The sequence below is a fragment of the Danio aesculapii genome, chromosome 19, assembly GCF_903798145.1.
Source record: "Danio aesculapii chromosome 19, fDanAes4.1, whole genome shotgun sequence".
NCBI classification, from domain to species: domain Eukaryota; kingdom Metazoa; phylum Chordata; class Actinopteri; order Cypriniformes; family Danionidae; genus Danio; species Danio aesculapii.
Genome location: NC_079453.1, coordinates 8443885 through 8464488, shown reverse-complemented (window position 1 = coordinate 8464488; position 20604 = coordinate 8443885). Strand labels below are relative to the sequence as shown.

The following is a 20604-nucleotide window of genomic DNA, read 5'->3' as shown; positions in this document are numbered from 1 at the left end:
TGTGCTTTATTCATCGATTTAAACTGATTTAATTGCCAAATGGATCTTTTGTCAGCTCACATGTTCGAGTTCTCAGGAGACAGGTTTTTTAAAGTGCTTTATTCATCCCAGCTTTTGGAAAAAAATGTGACGCTTTTTGACATTATAGCGTTTTTGTAATCTTTCACCATTTCTCCTGCTGATGTGTTTGGTTTAAGATTTAAGAATAAGAGACGCTCATAAAATTATGTTTGTTAACTATACTTCACTGTCATGTACAAAGTGTGGTGCAGAGGATCTTGTTTCGGCTGCTTTGTTGATTTAGTTTTACACGTGGCTTCATAGCTGGACTTCAAGCACAGCTTTAGTTCAATTTAGATTTTTTGTTTGAATGAAAGATGAAAATAAAAGAACTTTGAATTAAAAATGTTATGGTCGGTGTCTGTTTGATTTCTGTATAAATCAGTTCTACTATTTTAGAAATGAAGTGATTGTTATGAACTATATGACTTTTTCAATAATAATAATAATAGTAATAAACAATAATAATTACTAAATAAATAAATAATAATAATGTAAATCAGTATTTCATAGCAAAGTTACTATAGTTATTTATTTATTTAAAATAAAAACTAAATATTTTGTTTTGGGAGTGTAATAAAGAGGCTTAAACAAAATAACAAATTATAATTACTAACAAAAAGCAACTAAAATTAAGTGCTAACATAAAATAATCAAGCCGCTAATATAAATAAATAAATAAACAAACAAAAAGGAATTAACGAATAAAGCAATTAAATAAATAAATATGCTTATTATTATAAATAATAAATATACGTATTATTAAATACTTAAGAAAACAAAACAACATGAAAATAAATGAAACACAAAAAAACTAACAAAAAGCAACTAAAATTAAAATCAAGCCGCTAATATAAATAAATAAATAAATAAACACATAAATAAATAAACAAGCAAAAATGATTTAATAAAATAAAGCAACTAAATAAATAAATATGCTTATTATTATAAATAATAAATATACATATTATTAAATACTTAAGAAAACAAAACAGCATAAAAATAAATGAAACAAAATAAAACAAAAAGCAACTAAAATTAAGTACTAACATAAAATAAATCAACTAAAATCAAGCCGCTAATATAAATAAATAAATAAATAAATAAATAAATAAATAAATAAATAAATAAACAAAAATGAATTAATAAATAAAGCAACTAAATAAATAAATATGCTTATTATTATAAATAATAAATATACGTATTATTAAATACTTAAGAAAACAAAACAGCATGAAAATAAATGAAACAATATAAAACAAAAAGCAACTAAAATTAAATAATATGATAAAATATAGCTACTAAAATAAATAAATAAATAAATAAAGCAGCTAAAATTAGGTAATTACATAAAATAAAGTAACTAAAATAAATAAATATACCTATTATTATACAAAATAATAAATAAACATATTATTATATACTTAACACAACAAAACAACATGAAAATATTCAAAACAAAACAAAAAACAAACAAAAAGCAACTAAAATGAAGTAATACGATAAAATAAAGCTACTAAAATAAATAAACAATCTAAAATTAATCAATAGCATTAGATAAAGCAACTAAATACATCAATATACTTGGTATTGTAAAAAATAAATATATAATAAAATGTAAAATATACTTGTTAACAAAACAAAACAACATCAAAATAAATGAAACAAAACAAAAAATATATAAAGCAAATTAAATTAATTAACAAGATGAAATAAAGCAAATAAAATAAGTAAAATAAATAAAAGCATAAAATTATTTTATGAATTAAATAAAAATATATATTTTATATATAATTTATTTTATTTTTATGCACAGTAATCAAATCGATTTACATATAGATTTATAGATGAATGCATCGTTTAGAAATTATTTTAAATAAAATAACATAAAAGGTGACATGTTTATAGACAAATTATTATTATTTTATTAGCATATATTATATTTGGTATATCAAACTATTAATAAAGATATACAATAATAAACTGAAAAAATTACACAAACAACTAATTTTGTTAAACATTAATATAAATTTATAGAATATATTTGTGGCTAAAAAATAAATGTATCCTAATGTTCACGTCTTATGATGCTGTGTGTCTCCTAGGCCAGTGTTTCCCAACCCTGTTCCTTAAGGCACACGAACAGTACACATTTTCATCCTCTCCCTAATCAAGCACACCTAAATCAACTTATAACATCAGAAGAGACTCCAAAACCTGAAGTTGATGGGTCAGAAAAGGGAGACATCCAAAATATGTACTGTTGGTGTGCCTCCAGGAACAGGGTTGGGAAACACTGTCCTAGGCTGTTATTCCCGTCAAATTTAAAGAGACAGTTCACCCAAAAATGGGTGAATTAGTTTTTTTATGTTGAACACAAAAGAAGATATTTTGAAGAATGCTAGAAACCAGTAACCATTGACTTCCATGCATTTTTTCTTACTATGGAAGTCCAAGTTTTAACATTCTTCAAAATATCTTCTTTTGTGTAGCAGAAAATCCCCTCATGAACGTTTGGAATCACTTCATGAGTAACTTTTCATATCTGATGAGCTATTCCTTTAAAGCCAGCCACAAATTACGATTTAATCGATGTTATTATAGTAAAGAAACACAAATTTAAATAAATATTGATTTAGAATTCATTTTTATCTTTTCATTTGCTTATTTATTCAACATTATTTGATGATAACATAAAGTAACCGCAGCGCTTATTAAAATAAACATCCTACTTCATGGCTAAAAACAAAACCGTCTGCAATGTATTGTTGTCCTCCACTAGTGAGTCTCCCTGACAACATCGACGGAAGTGGCGTTGATTTTCGCGCAAGGAAACTCGCCCTGCTCCTGGCGCGCCAAATTTCAAAGCACTTCCTGGGGAGAGGAGGCGATGATATTCAGCACGGAGCGCCGATAAAACACTTTTGTAGCCTCTTACAAAACATACACCTTCGTTATTTGGGTATGTCATGCTTTTGTAAGTGTCTTACCATCGTAACGTTCGACGAAATGACATGTTTGTGTGCGCGAAAGAGTTGTTTAGAGCTGGCTTTGTGTGAGTGTGTGTGTTCAATGCGCGAGTCATTCCCTTCACAAACACTAACACTTCCTTTCGCGACGCTCATCGAGCAAAAAACTCTACAGCAAACTAATATCTGCTTTCGCTTAGTGCTTTAAACCTCTCTACACCACTGCTAATGCTTCAAAACTTGTACTTGCGTCGTTTATATGTCATTATTATATCATTTATTATAGTTTCGTAATGAAATCTGTAGGCTATACTGCATGGTGCAGATCAAAGAATCAGATGTTGATTGTCTGACATATAGATTAGGCATAACTGAATGACTTTTAATATATTTAGTGCTTTTATATAATAGAGTTTATTGAAATATTTGAGTTGATGGAACAATGCCATGCTCCACGTTGCCTGGCAACTGTTTAATCTCGTTAAAGATCTGTTTTGTATGGTTATAAGCATATATAATAACACTGTTAGTTGTTACATGCATGTCTTATTATGTTGTTGTCTGTAATGCATTATGTTTTATATTTAAATTAATATTTCTGTAGGATTCTATACTGTAAGATGTTTGTGGATAAGATTAGTCAGTACCAAAGCCAAAACTGATCAAACAGAATAACTTAAGAATAAAGTTTAATAGCTTGTAAACCCCAGTGAGAATGGTAGGGAAAATATTAAATACAGTTTTAATAATTATATTTTAATGAAAATAAGTGTTTAGTTAAACTGTATTTAAATGCAACAAAATATATTAAAATATTAAAAAATATATATTAATGGATAAAGAATAATCTTTAAAGGGGCGGACTTATGTTGTGTGTGTAGTGCGTTATGTTTGATACAGAAATTAATATGTATATAGGATTCTATACTGTATGGTATTTATGTATATATTAGATTATCATTAGTCAGTGACAAAACTGAAACTGATCGAACAAAATAACTTAAGATCAAAGTGCAATTATAAAATTTTAATAATGAGAAAAAACTAGAAACATAATAAAATTTAGTTGAAATTTAGTGTTTTCGTTTTGTAACGCCTCATGTGAAATTAACTGTATTTTATTTCTATTCCTAAATATGGTAAGAGACCAAAACTGTTTAATGAATATTACATTTTATATTTATTATTTATATATTAAAGAATTTTTTTTTTTAATAAAACTTTGTTTAAGTGCACCGAAATATATTAAGATATATAAAACTTTTAAATGGATAAAGACTCATTTTTAAAGGCATGTGCTCATTTATATTAACTTTCTTTGTGTGAGGATAAATCAAGATTTGTTGAATAAAAAAAAAACTGATTTTCAGCCACAACAAATTAAAAAAAAAAAATTCTTTTTTTCTTTTTTTTTTACATTCCTGTAAAATAAAACCAACATTAACATTTTGCTTCAAAACACACCTTGATTTAAGTGCATTTATAATGTAAATATAAATACATGCATGCATATATTTGAGAATGTTTATATTCAGATATAATATTTATGTTTGTGATACAAATTATAAATAAATTTAAGTATGTTACAATAGTTTTCTATAATTTTGTTTTTAGCACACACACATCTATCTATCTATCTATCTATCTATCTATCTATCTATCTATCTATCTATCTATCTATCTATCTATCTCTCTATCTCTCTATCTCTCTATCTCTCTATCTATCTATCTATCTATCTATCTATCTATCTATCTATCTATCTATCTATCTACCTATCTATCCATCTATCTATCTATCATCAGTGTATCCGCGGGGTCTTAAAATGTCTTAAATCTCAAAATCTAAATTCTAGGCCTTAAAGAGTATTAAATCTAGTTATATGTTGTGTTGTGGGTCTTAAATCTTCTTTAACCGGTCTTCAGTTTATTCTTTCTTAATTTTATTTTTATTGAAGACTGACTTGACAGTTATGTTTTGTTCTATTCTTGGTAAGGGTTATAGGGTTTGTGAATGAATATATTTGAAAATTAATAAAAAAAAAATATATATATATATATTATTGAAAAAGAAAAAACTAAATTATTATTATATTAGTAAATGTATAAAAATTTTTGATGGGGCAAGTGAAAATCTTTTCTAACGGGCATAAAATCCTTAGCATTTAGCCCTGAATAAGTGTAGAATTTCATCCATGATGGTCTTAAAAATAGCTTAAGTCTTAAATTTAACTTGGTGAAACTTGCTGAAACCCTAGTGTGTGTGTGTGTGTGTGTTTGTGTGCGTGTTAAATATATATAATACACAAACACGCTTTGTCAAAACAAACATAACTTATTTTGTATGTGAATAATCACTAATACATACACACGCTCACACACACATGTGTTTTGACATATGTATGTGTGTATGTTATACATTTATTAATTAAGGCTGGTATAATAAGGCTGGTATGATCTAAATACTTAGATTAAAATGGCCGATGTTCACTCCAAAAATGATTTCTGCTGCTTGTTCAAACTACTTGGTTAACATGAGCTGAAACAAAACAATTCTTAAGGTTTTTTTGAGGACAACTTAGCTGTTTTAAGTTTAATCCACTTAAATTTGTAAAAGAAATTAAGTTTTAACTTGATCTATTTGTGTTCGGATGCAATGATGGAATTATGTTGAACCCAGCATTTGGTTTTTGTCTAAATTATGTAAAAAGAAATATAATTTTTAATGTCAGCATTGTCACTAAAGCCCTGTATTATTCTGTTTTCCAGAATGAAGAGCAGCATCTGACCTTCACACTACACATCCACTTATAATACTTCACAAACATAGACATTTAGTACAGAAAGATCTGTGCTGCGACATTAATTTACCCTCAGAGCATTTATAATTCCTTTAGCATTATGTCTCTTGTGTCGTATTCTGTTTACTAGACACAATAACCTTCTTTGAGGCTCTCATTTTATATTCTCCTGCTGAGGATCTTCGATGGAGGACATTCAGTGCAGTGTTATGTGAGCGGAGCGGCTGTTTTTCATCTGTGTTGCAGTTTTCCGACACATTTTTATATGTGGGATGTCAAAATGTCGTGTGGAGTCCAGCCGTGTTTTCAGCTGTTGAGGATTGGCTTGTCTAATAGCAACAGCAGCAACGGGAGTGAATCCGCAGACCCCGTGCGGGACCTGTACACGTTTCGTCCCGCTCTGACGCAGTGCGTGTTTCGACTGGGACGAGCCCCAGAGCTGTGTGACGTCACTCTGGAGTCGGTAATCGTGTCCCGGATCCACGCTGAGCTCCATGTGGAGAGAGAAACTGATGCCTCTGGAGAAGAAGGATGGAAGGTTCTGGTGAAGGACCGCAGCAGCTATGGTGGGTTTTGCTTACTATAAATATTTAGAATATTTATGTTAGGAATAGACACACCTCCAGGCAAAATTTGAATATATTCAAATTGAAGACAGGTGTTAATTATTATTATTATTATTATTATGTATTATTATTATTATTATTATTATTATTATTGCAGTACTATTTTATTTTTGTTAATTTAATATTATTATTTCACAAAACTACTGATTTTAATGTAGTTTTAATTTTTTTTATTAATTTTCTCTCTCTAAAATTTTAAATAAAAAATAGTTTATTTTATCAGATATTGGTTTCTTGAAGGGAGAGTTCACTCAGAAATAAAAAATTACTCAAAGTGTTTGCAAAACCCTTTTCCACTTCCCAAAGTTTCTTTTTTTGTTGACCACAAAAGAAGATATTTTGATGAATGTTGGAACCATTGACTTCCATAATAGGAGAAATAAATCCTATTTAAAAAAATCTTCAAGTCATCTTTTTGTGTAACAGAAAAAAGAAAGTGAAAGATGAGTAGATGACAGAATTTATATTTTCGGGTGAACTATCCCTTTAAGTGGAGTTAAATATACTGGAGCTATACTGGAACTATGTGGTCTAAAAATAAATAAAAGCATGTCTCGCACCTTTTTTGTTACTTTATTTTCAAAAGCAGTAAATCACAACATTTTTATTTTACATTTAAAGAAATCTTAAAAATAGTTTACAGAATACAACTAAAATGTAGTTTTACTTAAGCGCATAACTATAAATTGTTAATCCAGTCTAAGTTTTAAATTTTACTGCTCTTGATTTGTTAAAAACAATAAGTGAACATAAAGACTGAACAAAGATTGAAAGGAGAGTATGCATGGATGCAGTTTTTTCATCCAAAGTAAAGATAATAATGTTACTAAAGCTCCATTTTAGATCATAAGATCCTATTTGAAAGATTCCAGATACTTTCAATGCTGATAATAATGAAGTTTTCTTGACCATATATTCAAAATGTATTTCTAAATGTGACAATAAAGACAAGAAATAAGTCAAACACAGGAATACATATATTTAAATATATCTAAATATGAATAAATGTATTTAACAATGAACATATTTAAAATAGTACATAATATAATAGAAACTTGGTTTTAAGGGGGCCTGTTATGGTCCTTTTTAGAAGATGTAAATTAAGTCTCTGATGTCCCTAGAGTGTGTATGTGAAGTTTAAGCTCAAAATACCCCACAAATAATGGTTTATAACTCTTTAAAACTGCCCCTTTTATGCTTTGATCCTAAATGTACTGTTTTGGTGACTGTCGCTTTAAATTCAAATTAGATTGTGTTTTTTTCAAAGAGGGCGGAGCTACAAATGCTTACGTGTCAGCTAGTGGCAGATTCAAAAGTAAGACTAACATCCTATGCTAATGAGGGAGAAATCGTCACCAATGGGTGAGGCTTTCCCCCTTTGATGACACTGCTTCTACTGTTATGCTGATGATACACAACTTTATATCTCCTCTCAACCTAAAACCTTGTACAAATCTATGAAATTTAGAGTTTGTATAGCTGATATTAAAAATTGGATGACTAATAACTTCTTATTACTGAATTCAGATAAAACTGAGGTCTTGCTTATTGGACCCAAAAATCCCACACGCAAAAACCTAGAACACTGTCTAACCCTTGATGGATTCTCAGTTCAGTCCTCATCTTCAGTCAAAGATTTGGGGGTGATTTTTGATAGCAACCTGTTGTTTGAAGGCCAGAATGCCAATCAAAGTGTTTCTGCAGACTGTTTTTATCAAGTGTGCTTATAAAAAATAAAATTATAAAAGTGGTTTTTGCATAATAGGTGCCCTTTAAATTGCGAACAAAATTCTCAACATTACTGTTTTTAGTGTGTTTTAGATCGAATAGATCTAAAAATATTGGCTTTAGTGTACACACAACTATTATAAACTATCTAAAATAATATAATTTACTTTTAATATTAATGAAATCACTGTTTAGTTTGTTTTGGAAAATTCAACTTGATGTCTTACACATTTAATAGTTTTTTATGTGAACATCACCTACACAGTTGCATTCTGGGTCAAGTGTACAGTATATGATTTTATTATGAACCCCAAAACACAATATGAAATCATTTCTAAAACATTTCTCTGCAGGCACATGGGTGAATGACATGCGCCTCGCGCAAGGAGTCCTAAAAGAAATCTTTGATGGCGACACCCTCACCATTGGCGGCCAATCAGGACGAGCCAGTCCAGAATTCTACTTCCTCTTCCAGAAAGTACGCGTTCGCCCGCTGGATTTTGACGCCATCACCGTACCCAAAGCTGGATCATTCTCCTCGGACATTAAAAACCGAATCCGAACGTCTTCGGACCGCAAGCCAGACCCAAATTTGGACATTTCCAAACTGTCCATCAACAGATCCACGGTGATCCTCAATTCCATTGGCAGCTTGAGCAAGATGAACGGCAGCTGCTGGACATTCAAGAAAAGCGACAAAAGCACTGCTTTGAATGCGCCAGCGTTCACAGCATTGGCCCCGCCCACAACCCCGCCCCCTTGTCAAGCAGCTGGTGAGATTTCCTCTAAATCTGTGCCGCCATCCTCAAAGAGTCGACGCAAATCAGCACACACAGTCTTGCTGGAGGACGACAGTTCTGATGATCCCGCAAACCGCATGGAGGATGGAAGAAGAGGACAGGCCAAAAAAAGACGACGGCTTTATAAATCCGAATCAGAGGTGTTTCAGCATCCTCTGCCCAAACTGGAGCCTCAGTTTGAAGTGGTCAGTCCCTCCGGCAGCGTCTTTAATGTGGCACCGACCCGGCAGTTCAGCCATATTATGAACATCAGTCACAGTATGGGTAATGGCATCAGTGTGACTCCCCTCCGCCAGCAGAAGGCCTGTCTGTCTGGACCCGGACGGAGAGCTAGGGCTAACAGCTCCCCCATTTACTCTGGCATAGGGATCGGAAGCCAGAATTATAGCCTGACCTCGCCATCAGCTAGGGTGAGCAAGACGGAGAAGGCCAGAAGGGTGATTTCACGCTTTCAGGCCTCTACTGGGTGAGTAATGTTAGACGGTTAAACAAAGGAAAGTCATTCATACATGCGATTAGTATTACAGTCAAATAGTCTAAATAGTTGCCATAATTACAGAAACACTCCACTCCGGTTTCCCCCACAGTACAGTATAAATCAGGGGTGTCCATATTCGGTCCTGGAGGGCCGGTGTCCAGCAAATTTTAGCTCCAACTTGCCTCAACACACCTGCAAGGATGTTTCTAGAAAACCTAGTAAGTGCTTGATTAGCTAGCTCAGGTGTGTCTGATTGGGCTTAGAGCTAAACTTTGCAGGACACCGGCCCTCCAGGACCGAGTTTGGACACCCCTGGTATAAATGAATTGGCTGCAGTGTATGAGTGTGTGTGTGTGTGAGAGTGAGTGTATGGGTGTTTCCTAGTACTGAGTTGCAGCTGGAAGGGCATCCGCTGCGTTAAACATATTCTAGAGTAGTTGGCGGTTCATTCCGCTGTGACGATCCCTGATAAATCAGGAGTAAGCCAAATTAGAATGAATGAAAGTAACACTCCACTGTTTTGGAAATAGGCTCATTTTACATGTCACCTAGAGTTAAACGGTTGATTGATATTAGCTATAATATTACGTAATGCTCCAGCCACGATATGGCAACGAAGCTCTTTGATTGTTACACCAGTAAGCGAGTATATAATATTTTTGCGCATTATATCATATTTCAAAGGAGATATAAATAGAAAATAAGCACATATGTTGGACATGCTCCTTGTATTATGAAGAGGGCCGAGTTTTCTACTAAACTAAAATATATTTGCCGGTCATCGAGGTGGCAGATACGATACGTTACATGAAAAAATACTCTAGTAAATACTATAGTGTTTGGAAGCATATTACTGTATTGATAATTACTTGAATTAAACTGTCGTAGTTATTATATTGTTGCTGTGGTACGACACTACTGTAGTAATAAACAAATGATTCAATAGGCGTCAGTTTCTATAATTATACACCATCACAATACACCACAGTTTACATTAGCAGCGTTACAGTATTCATAACAGTTCATCAGTTTACTATGCTTCAGTAGCATTCATTAACAAAGAGTTGCACACATTACACACTTTATTACGTGGTTCAAAAACATGTTTATTATAAATTATTATAGTTTTTCCCCTTGCGCATATCTACTGACATCATGAAATAACAGCTGAAAGCATACAAAAGTTGTTTATTCTGCCGAATCTCCAGTAAAGACATGGATTATTGCAAAACAAGACGGAGATTTCATTGCAGCGATTTCATGGCAGGCTACGTTATTTATATTCTCTTGGATTTTATATTAACGTGCTGGTGTTTGTGTCTGATTTTTATAAAACACATTAGCATATTTATACACAATAGCTAGGCCTGTATATAATGTTTATTAGTGCTGTCAAACAGATTATCGCGTTTAAAAAAAGTTTGTACACATGGATGTACTGAATGAATGTTGATTACATGCTGCCTTTTCTTCGTTTTTCAGCCGGTTTTCTTGAACTTTCCTCCCTTTATGAGCAAAAACTTTTAGAAGTCTATAAAAGCTGTTCGGCATTTCTTATTTTGGTGGGTTTAAACAATTATAAACAAAATAAAACTGAAACATTTTGATGTTCTGATAGCGATTCCTATGTAGAAGAATCACTTCCTGCCTTCTCACTCATCATCAATGATGTCATGTGACAACCTATTGAAAATAGCAATTCAATATTTCATTTTGACTTGGTATGCAATTTTCTATTGCTACACAATATAACTTGAGAAGTGTTCAGCTTTAAATAGAGAAATTATCAAAATGTTTTTGAATTTTTTGAGTAAGATGCTAATGGTCTAATCTAATTCAATTGTTTGTGCTAAGCTAAACTAAAAGAGCTCCCGCCAGACTTGATTATTGATTGAATTGATTCATGGTAAACAAACCTTTGGTTAGGTCTAGGAGTGTTGTAAAATGAGCCTATTTTCAAAAAGGAGGTTGAACATGAGGAATGCTGGTTCGAGCCTTGGCTGGGTCAGTTGGCGTTTCTGTGTGGAGTTTGCATGCTCTCCCTGTGTTTGTGTGGGTTTTCTCTGGATGCTCTGGTTTCCTCCACAAGTCCAAAGACATGCGCTATAGGTGAATAGGTTAAGCTAAATTTTCTGTAGTGTATGTGTGTGAATGAGTGTATGGGTGTTTCCCAGTGATAGGTTGCAGCTGGAAGGGCATCCGCTGCAAAAAACGTGCTGGATAAGTTGGCGGTTCATTCCACTGTGGCGACCCATGATTAATAAAAGAAAATGAGTGAAAGAATCATACATTCTTTTTTTTTTTTTTTTTCAGTTTAGTCCCTTTATTAATCCGGGGTCGCCACAGCGGAATGAACCGCCAACTTATCCAGCATATGTTTTAGGCAGTGGATGCCCGTCCAGCTGCAACCCATCTCTGGGAAACATCCATACACATTCATTCACTACGGACAATTTAGCCTATCCGAATTCACCTGTACCACATGTCTTTGGACTGTGGGAGGAACCGGAGCACCCGGAAGAAATAGGCGTATTTCCACACGAATGCAGGGAGAGCATGCAAACTCCACATAGAAACGCCAACTGACCCAGCTGAGGCTCGAACCAGCGACCTTCTTGCTGTGAGGCGACAGCACTACCTACTGCGTCACCGATCACAAACCTGAATCATTAAAAATGATTATACACAGCTTTTTTCTATTTTCGTTAATAGAAAATAGCATAGTTTCAAGACCTGTAAGAAATTAAACAATCTTTATACTAAATAAAAAATGCACTATAAAGGAAATTAAAATAGTACATTTTTTGGTGTTTTCAATTTATATTTTTTATTTTATTAATTAAAACCGTCCTTTCAGGGTTTTGCAAGTCCAATGATTTTTGAAAAAAAAAAAAAAAAGATAATTCTAAAAGATTTTTTGTGTATTTTCACATTAAAACACAAGAATTGAAGCGAATAATGCCAAATAATTTTAGGCTGCAAATATAAAAAATAAATAAATAAAAATGTCGCTGCATAATCCTGGACGTGCTGTTTAAAATACGCAAGAATTTGTCATTTCCTGGGATAATAAAAATTGGGGAAAGGTAAATATTCAAAATAACGAGATAAATGTTAAAAAATAAAGTGACATAATATTAAAGTCATTACTATTTTGAATTAAATGCATTTATTAGTTTAATAATGCAAACATTTTTTTTTAAAACCAAGGAATTTGTTATTTATCACACTATTAATTGAATGGTCTAAATAACTGAAAACACACTTTATATTATATTTACATTAAGTGACCTTAAAAGTTGCTTAGACTGAAATGATTCATTAGTTACAATGTATTCAGTTCAATTCACCTCTATTTGTATAGCACTTATACAATATAGATTGTGTCAAAGCAGCTTCACATAAAAGGTCATAGTAAATTGGACCAGTGTAGTTCAGTTTTTAGTGTTTAAGTTCAGTTCAGTTTAGCTCAGTTCAGTGTGGTTTAATAATCACTACTGAAAGTCCAACCACTGAAGAGCAAATGCGATGCGCAGCTCTACAGATCCCGGAGAGGGAAAAAAAAACTTCACTAAATGGCGAAAGTGAAGAAAAAACCTTGAGAGAAACCAGACTCAGTTGGGCACGACCATTTTAATTTCTCCGTTGGCCAATGTAGTTATTGTGTAAATACATGCTTATACACTGTACTCATGATTGATTAAATACCTGCATGTAATTACATCTATGATTAATTTCTGTAATTACACTGTTGACCATGCCTTACACCTTATCCCATCTCTAAACCTACCCATACCACCAAACCTGTCCCTAACCCTACACCTTAAGAGCACCAGAAGTGTTCTGCAATACATAATGATCACAGTAAGACATTGTATTTATTTTTGGATGTAAGTACCTAATAGTTAAGGCCTCTTAATATAAAGTGGCAGCAGTTGTATTTGTGTGTATTTATTGCATTTATTAATGTACAATTGTTCAAATATTTCCCTGCAGGCGACGGCGTGGACGGCCGAGGAAGCACCCTCTGCCGCAGCCCTCCCTGCCGTCTCCCTCTTCCTCCTCTTCCTCCAGCTCCTCCTCTTCCTCTAGCTCCTCCTCCTCCTCTTCATCCTCTGAGGATGATGATGAAGTGGTCGTGGCTCAGGGTGTTGAACCGTGCGCAGCTCTGCATTGCCGTCTTCCACAGCAGGACACTGTGCAGTGGATCCAATGTGACGACTGCGACGCCTGGTACCACCTGGACTGCCTGCCGCACAAACACAACCGAGACTCGCTGCTGTTCGACCCCAACGCAGACTTCCACTGCGGCTGCCATCGCTGAGCTCCACAGCACGCCAAACACACTCAAACCTCAATGATGATGTTATTAATATTACTATCAAATCCATCAGCTAGCAGATCGCTAGAATGAGTCGGCGCTTTCTGCTGTGGTGCTAATTGTGTCTGATTTGAACACAGTTGGATTTAAACGCGGTTGTGTTTGATTCAATATAACCAGCATCCCATTATAACTCAACACCAGATGCTTTCCAACAGGTGGTGATTGATGTACATGTTCGATATATATATATATACGCAAGGATGAATTCTCTAAAAAAGCTTAAAAATGAGAGTAAAATTGTTTGGGTTGAAGAGTGTTTTATATTTTTAGAGGATTAGATATGATTTGAGATCTTGTGATCTTTGGATCAAGTATCGAGGACTTTGTGGAGGTTTCTTAAAGGCATAGTTCATCTTTTTGAGGATTAATCTGTTGTTATTTTACTCTTTTTCTTGATATCGAAGATGTAGGTGATTTTTGGTATTTTTTTAGCTGGAAATGTGGTCCTTGGGGAACAGCTATGAGCACTTTTAGAGTAAATAAATCAGGCTAAGCCAAAAACGATTGTGGCTTTTGATGATACACTAGATCTCAGTGTATCGTAGTGTTATAGTAGTGTCACGATACTGGAATTCGGTACCTTTCGGTACTGAAATTTTAAAAACGTCCATTTCACGCTTCCATTTGAGCGCTGTTGAGACGTTCTTAAACACCATTGATTTACCATTGTGTTCACGTGCTCAACAGAAATGACTGTGATTGGCCGAGTTCACCGAACTCACCGCCGTTTACTGAGTGTAACTACAGATACAGGGACACTTGAGTGTTTTAAAGTCGCAAATATCAGCTGCTCTGTCTATGAGCTGACATACTAGCAATCCGCAGATGAATCGACTGATCTTCGTAGCTTTAAAACGCTCCAGTGTTGCGGTGAGTTTGGTGAACTGATGACCTTCACGGCCAATCACAGTCATTTCTGTTGAGCATGTGAACACTATGGCAAATCAGTGCTGTTTAAGAACGTGCTCAAATGTTAGCGGGAAATGGACGTTTTTTAAATTTCAGTACCGATTAGTATCGAATTCCAGTATCGTGACAACCCTACTATACTCTGAGATCTAACATAGCAGGGGTGTCCAAACTCTGTCCTGGAGGGCCGGTGTCCTGCATAGTTTAGCTCCAACTTCCTTTAACACACATCCATGGAAGTTTCTAGTATACCTAGCTTGAATAGCTAGTTCAGGTGTGTTTAATTGGGGTTGGAACTAAAATATGCAGGACACCGGCCTTCCAGGACAGAGTTTGGACACCACTGTAATAAAGCGAAATGGTCAGTCTGTGCAAGATTACTAGCAACGTTATTACCTTTAAATTGTTAGTCTACACAAAAATGTTAGTTATGTTATTAATTACTCGCCCTCATATCATTCCAATCCCCCTTATACGTTTGTTCATCTTCAAAACACAAATTAAGATATTTTAGATCAGTGTTTCTCAACCACGTTCCTGGAGGACCACCAGCTCTGCACATTTTACCTCCTTAACTAAACACACTGGATTCAGATCATCAGCTGATTAGCAGAGACTGAAAGACCTGTAATGGGTGGACAGACAAAGAAGACGTCCAAAACATGCAGTGCTGGTGGTCCTCGAGAAACATGGTTGAGAAACACCATTTTAGATGATATCTGAGAGCTCTCTCATCCTCCATTTATCCAGAAAAATACCAAGAGCATCCTCAAAACAGACCATATGCCTTCATTTGCATATTCTGTAGCTATTAGAGAACTTTTGTGCGCACATACTGTAAAACAAAATACCTTTATTCAGTTTCTTCCCCTCAGTGTCAGTATAGGGCGCACATTCTCAAAAGCGCTGTGTTCTTTGTGCGTCACATGATTGGTTAAATATTGTTTCGTATGAAGCTTGCTTTGTTTCTAACAGGAATCATGTGCAGACATTCGGAAGGTGTACGTCGCTGCACTGAGCTCATGAATGTGCACAATATACTGACACTGTGGAGAAGAAATGGTTGAATAAACTCAAATCTTTGTTTCATATGCGCACAAGTGTTCCCGTAGCTTCATAATATCCAGATTGAACCACTGAGGCATACGTTTTGAGGATTTTATTTCCTTGTATTTCTCTGGACATCTATGGAGGATGAGAGAGCTCTCTGATTTCTTCTAAAATAGCTTAATCTGTGTTGCGAAGGTGAACGAAGGTCTCAGAACTACATGACAGTGAGTAACTAATATCATAATTTTAATTATGGGTGAACTAACCCTTTAATTCAACAGTCTGATTGTATTTACAACAATTTTTGCAGTTTTATGAATCCCCAAGGACCAGTTATAGCTAAAAATGATGTTTAATTTCCTGCTGAATAGTCACCTACATTTTGGATGGCCCGAGGGTGAGGGATTTAACTGCAAATGTTCATTTTTAAGGGGGGTGAACTATCCCTTTAGTGCTTGTTAAACATGCTTCACCAATATAATGACTGCTATGTATGTATGAATATGTTATCATTAAATACTGTATGAGATGTTTTAAATGGGTAATGAGGATATACTTTTATTCCATGGGTTCTGTAAGCAATACCTAATGCTTTTATTTTTGTATCTCCACTTCTTCAGAACAATTACAACTCGAGCTGAATTCAAAGAAGCTTTGATTGATAAGTGTGACGTTTCCTTTGTAATCCTGAAATTTCCATGCTCAAACAGGTTTTTGGTGTATTTTGTACCGCATGCTGGTAATAGCGCAGCTCTTTTCTGATCTGGACTAACCCCGTGTAGATGTATCTGTGTGTATATGACTGCAGTTTCTGTTTTATGAATGTTAAAGATCTTCAACTCTCTTCACTTTAACTCAACATTCTAGAAATGACAGATGACTCTTGTCACCAGTGCTTGTCTTGTTGGGAATCAAGGGCTGAATAAAGAATTCTATATTTAAAATATGACCTGTCAGCAGTGTGTATTGAGTTCAGTGAGGAGCTGATAGTTACTATAGCACACATTTGACAAATAGTGCCATCTTTATATAAAAGCAATATGTAACTGTCTGTATAAAGAGATATGTAATATTATAGCGCAGAGATAAAATGTCAAGAATATATAGTATTTTTTTATCTCCATCTATTTGTTCAAATCATATATTTGAAAGTAAAACATTGAGGTGTGTGAGTTTATTACTCAAGCACACACTTGGTTTAAATTTTCACGTAAAGCTAAACTTGATTTAATTCCAACTCTAATTAAAATCTTCCGAATAAATTAATTAATTCAGGATGTTTTAATCAGAGTTGGAATTGAATTCTTCAGTAATGTTTCACTCCTGGTCGTGAATATTCTATTTTAATGCATTATTTAGAAAAGAAAGTTCCAGTCCTTGATGCTGGTTGGTGATTTATTCACAAAGAAGCAGGTTTATGAGAACGCCACATTCTTAGCAACATCAACAATGCAATGTCTTCCATTAATTTTGTGTTTCAATGTTCGAGTTATAGTGTTTATAATGCTTTATTAAGGCAAACGTACATGAATCTTATCTTTTTAAATCTTGTTTTATGAAACCAAATCCAATTTATTTTTAATGTGTGTGATCAAATATTACATTGAAAAATAATTTGACAAGCGTTTGTTACACCTACAAACTGTTATTGTTAGGATGCAGCTAACATTTATTCATTTTCCTTTATTCATCAGGGGTCGCCACAGCGGAATGAACGACCAACTTATCCAGCATATGTTTTACGCAGCGGATGCCCTTTCAGCTGCAATCCAGTACTGCATGGGAAACATCCATACACACTCATTTACACACACACACACACTAGGCTTATTTAGTTCATTCAATTCACCTACAGCGCACGTCTTTGGGCTGTTGGGGAAACCGGAGTACCTGGAGGAAACCCACGCCAACATGGGCAGAACATGCAAACTCCACACAGAAATGCCAAATGGCCCAGCCGGGACTCGAACCTGCTGTGAGGCAACAGTGCTAACCACGGTAAAGTCTAGATCGGATACGCTTCCGGCCGGCAGTGCGATATGCACATCAATTATATTAGCATTTTTTATGGCACTGTATAACAATAATTAATATTTTTACATTATTGTGACGGTTGGGTTTAGGGTTGGGGTGGGGGTAGATGTTAATAAAATACAATACCTGAGAAATATAATAAATAATAGAAATAATTATCGCTACCTTCCGGCTGCAACCATATCCGATCTAGCAACAACCGTTAACCACTGCAGCTGACGCAGCTAACAACTGTTGGTTTTTAGTCACCATTAAACCAGAGAACGTTCTCAGAACCTTATTATTTAGTCCCCAACCACCCATAAATAACCAATCAGCAACCATAAGTGCTTGTTGAGGAACTATTTTCCCAATGAAAGGCCAATAAAATAGCACTTAATAATGTAAGGCCTACTTAAAGAAAGTTCTACATAATTGGTTTAATTATTTATAATAAATGGTAACCGTTTTATAAAAACTGTTTAATTCAGGGCATTCAATGATGTGATTGGTCGGTAGCTGAATCTGTGTACCACTGCAACAACAAATGAGTGTAACGTAACTTCATTTATTCATTTTCCTTCAGCTTAGTCCCTTTATTTATTAGGGGTCGCCACAGCGGAATGAACCCTCAACTTATCCAGCATATATTTTACACAGCGAATGCCCTTCCAGCTGCATCCCATCACTGGGAAACATCCATGCACACACTACCACCAATTTAGTTTATTCAATTCAACTATAGCGCATGTCTTTGGACTGTGGGGGAAACCGGAGCACCCTGAGGAAACCCACAAGGACAAGTGGAGAACATGCAAACTCCACATAAATGCCAACTGACCACAGCAACCTTCTTACTGTGACTGCTAACCACTGAGCCACCGTGTCGCCCGTGAAACTAACATACATCGTGTATTTCAAGCTGGGGGTGGGAACAAACAAACAAGCGATCCCTGCTGCCATTTTGTTGCATCTCTTTCTTTAATTTTGAGACCACGCCCCTCCGACGTCAAGCGAAGTCATGCAGGAGACGCATTGGTGATTGTGCACACCTGTGAGCTCGGCTTCTGAAGTAAAGTGAGTATTTGAAAGTTTTCTGCTTCAGGTATGGTACTTTATACGCTTTAAATCATGGTTAAGTTCTAAACAGGTTTGATTAATCTACAAGTAATAAATTTTGACATGTTAAGAGAAAAGCAGATTCAGTACTCTTTTTGGTGGAAAATCATGATTGTCTTAAGTTTGTGTGTGTTTTTTACTGACCAATGTACTAGGCCTACTTGCGAATGACCAATTCATGTGCTAGAAGTTACCAAGTTTCATATTCTGTAAAAAGTATTGCTTTGAATAAAGCTCGTTTTCTACTTTATTGAATTTGGAGCGGTTTTATTTAAGATGCCTGTAAAGGACCAACCAGACATGATAGAGGTAAAGTTGGTTTTATATTCACACATTCGTTCATTTAGAAGTCTGTATATTGTTTACCATGTTACTTTGAATATTCGATCGGAATTAGCATGCAAGTGTGGCTTGAAAACAACATTAACATTGTTTATTTGACTGTGAACAGTGTTGTACTTTGATAGTGATTGGCTGCTAATTTTATTTTCGCTATTTAAAGTTTGCAAATAATGCTTCCATGAAATTATATTATTAAGGGGAAAGTCCGAATGTGCGAATATATAACCAACTTTACCTCTATCCAGACATGAGCATAACTGATGTATTCATTGCATATGCAAACATCAGAAATTCCAAAGTTTAAGACTGAAAGCAGCAAAACATGTATGACAACTGTTTTACAATAGAAATATTAAACAGTAGATGTTAATATTATGCAATTAAGTTATGCAATTCATGTAAACGCTTTATTTAATTTTTTTCTCAAAGGTAGGTGCGTTAGCATGTTAGCACTTTATTTACCAATTATTTATACAATTAATTATTTTGGGTTATGCAATAATAGTACTTATAATAGTAGAGTGTTTGCATATATTAAAATATTATTTGCAAATAGTTTTTTGTGCTAAAAATAGTTATTTTGGACATATCTTTATACTTTCTAATATATGGGATGAACCTTTAATGTTCAAGACATATCAGCCTTGAAGTCTGCATGAAATCACAATGTAGGTCGTTTAATTTGCTACATTGTACCAAAGACTATAGAATACACAAGACATGTCACTCGTATACTTTTGAATGGGGAAAAGTGTAACTGTCAATATGGTGAATAAAGCCCCGCCCTCTAGTACAGGAGCCATTCGGTGATTGCTATATGGCGAATAAAGCCTGCCTGCTAGTACAGCAGTCAATCAGCGATCGCTTTAGAATGACAATTCTTCGGGGGTGGGGCTCGGACCAAACGTGAGTTTCAACAGATTTTGTGTGATACGAACATTTAGAAATGAAACTAAATAGAAAGTTGTTTAATTTTATTGGTTAATCGTAATATGAAATGTAATCGTAAGCTTGGCAAGTGGTTTTGGAGAATTTGATGTTTCCCAATTCAAACAGAATGCCCGAGCATACTGCCTGAGAGGCGTTTCAAAGATGGCCGCCGAGTGAAATGACTTGCCTTAAAGGGACTTTGATTGTACTAGTCTTAAATTGAACAATTACCCCGTGCAAATAATTAATTCACTATATATATATATATATATATATATATATAGACTGTTTGTTTTGGTAATCTTTATTCAAAATCCAACCATTTGCTTCTGCTCTGAAATGGCTGTCTTTTATGACATCAGTCTGACGGATTGGGTGGAATATGCTTAGCCACGCCC

The 20604-nt window shown here is 34.4% G+C and overlaps 1 protein-coding gene across 2 annotated transcripts; it reads left to right on the top strand.

Annotated features, from left to right (window-relative positions):
* Positions 1–2932: 2932 nt before the first annotated feature.
* tcf19l (transcription factor 19 (SC1), like) lies at positions 2933–16717 on the top strand. Of its 2 annotated transcripts, none has more exons than XM_056480428.1 (4): positions 2933–3022; positions 5796–6393; positions 8535–9447; positions 13456–16717. In XM_056480428.1, the coding sequence occupies exons 2-4, from the start codon at positions 6093–6095 to the stop codon at positions 13781–13783; spliced, it is 1542 nt and encodes a 513-aa protein (XP_056336403.1). In that variant the 5' UTR covers positions 2933–3022; positions 5796–6092; the 3' UTR covers positions 13784–16717. The 2 variants fall into 2 exon arrangements, with proteins under 2 accessions (XP_056336403.1, XP_056336402.1); XM_056480427.1 differs by having other exon boundaries at positions 2945–3037.
* Positions 16718–20604: the final 3887 nt, after the last annotated feature.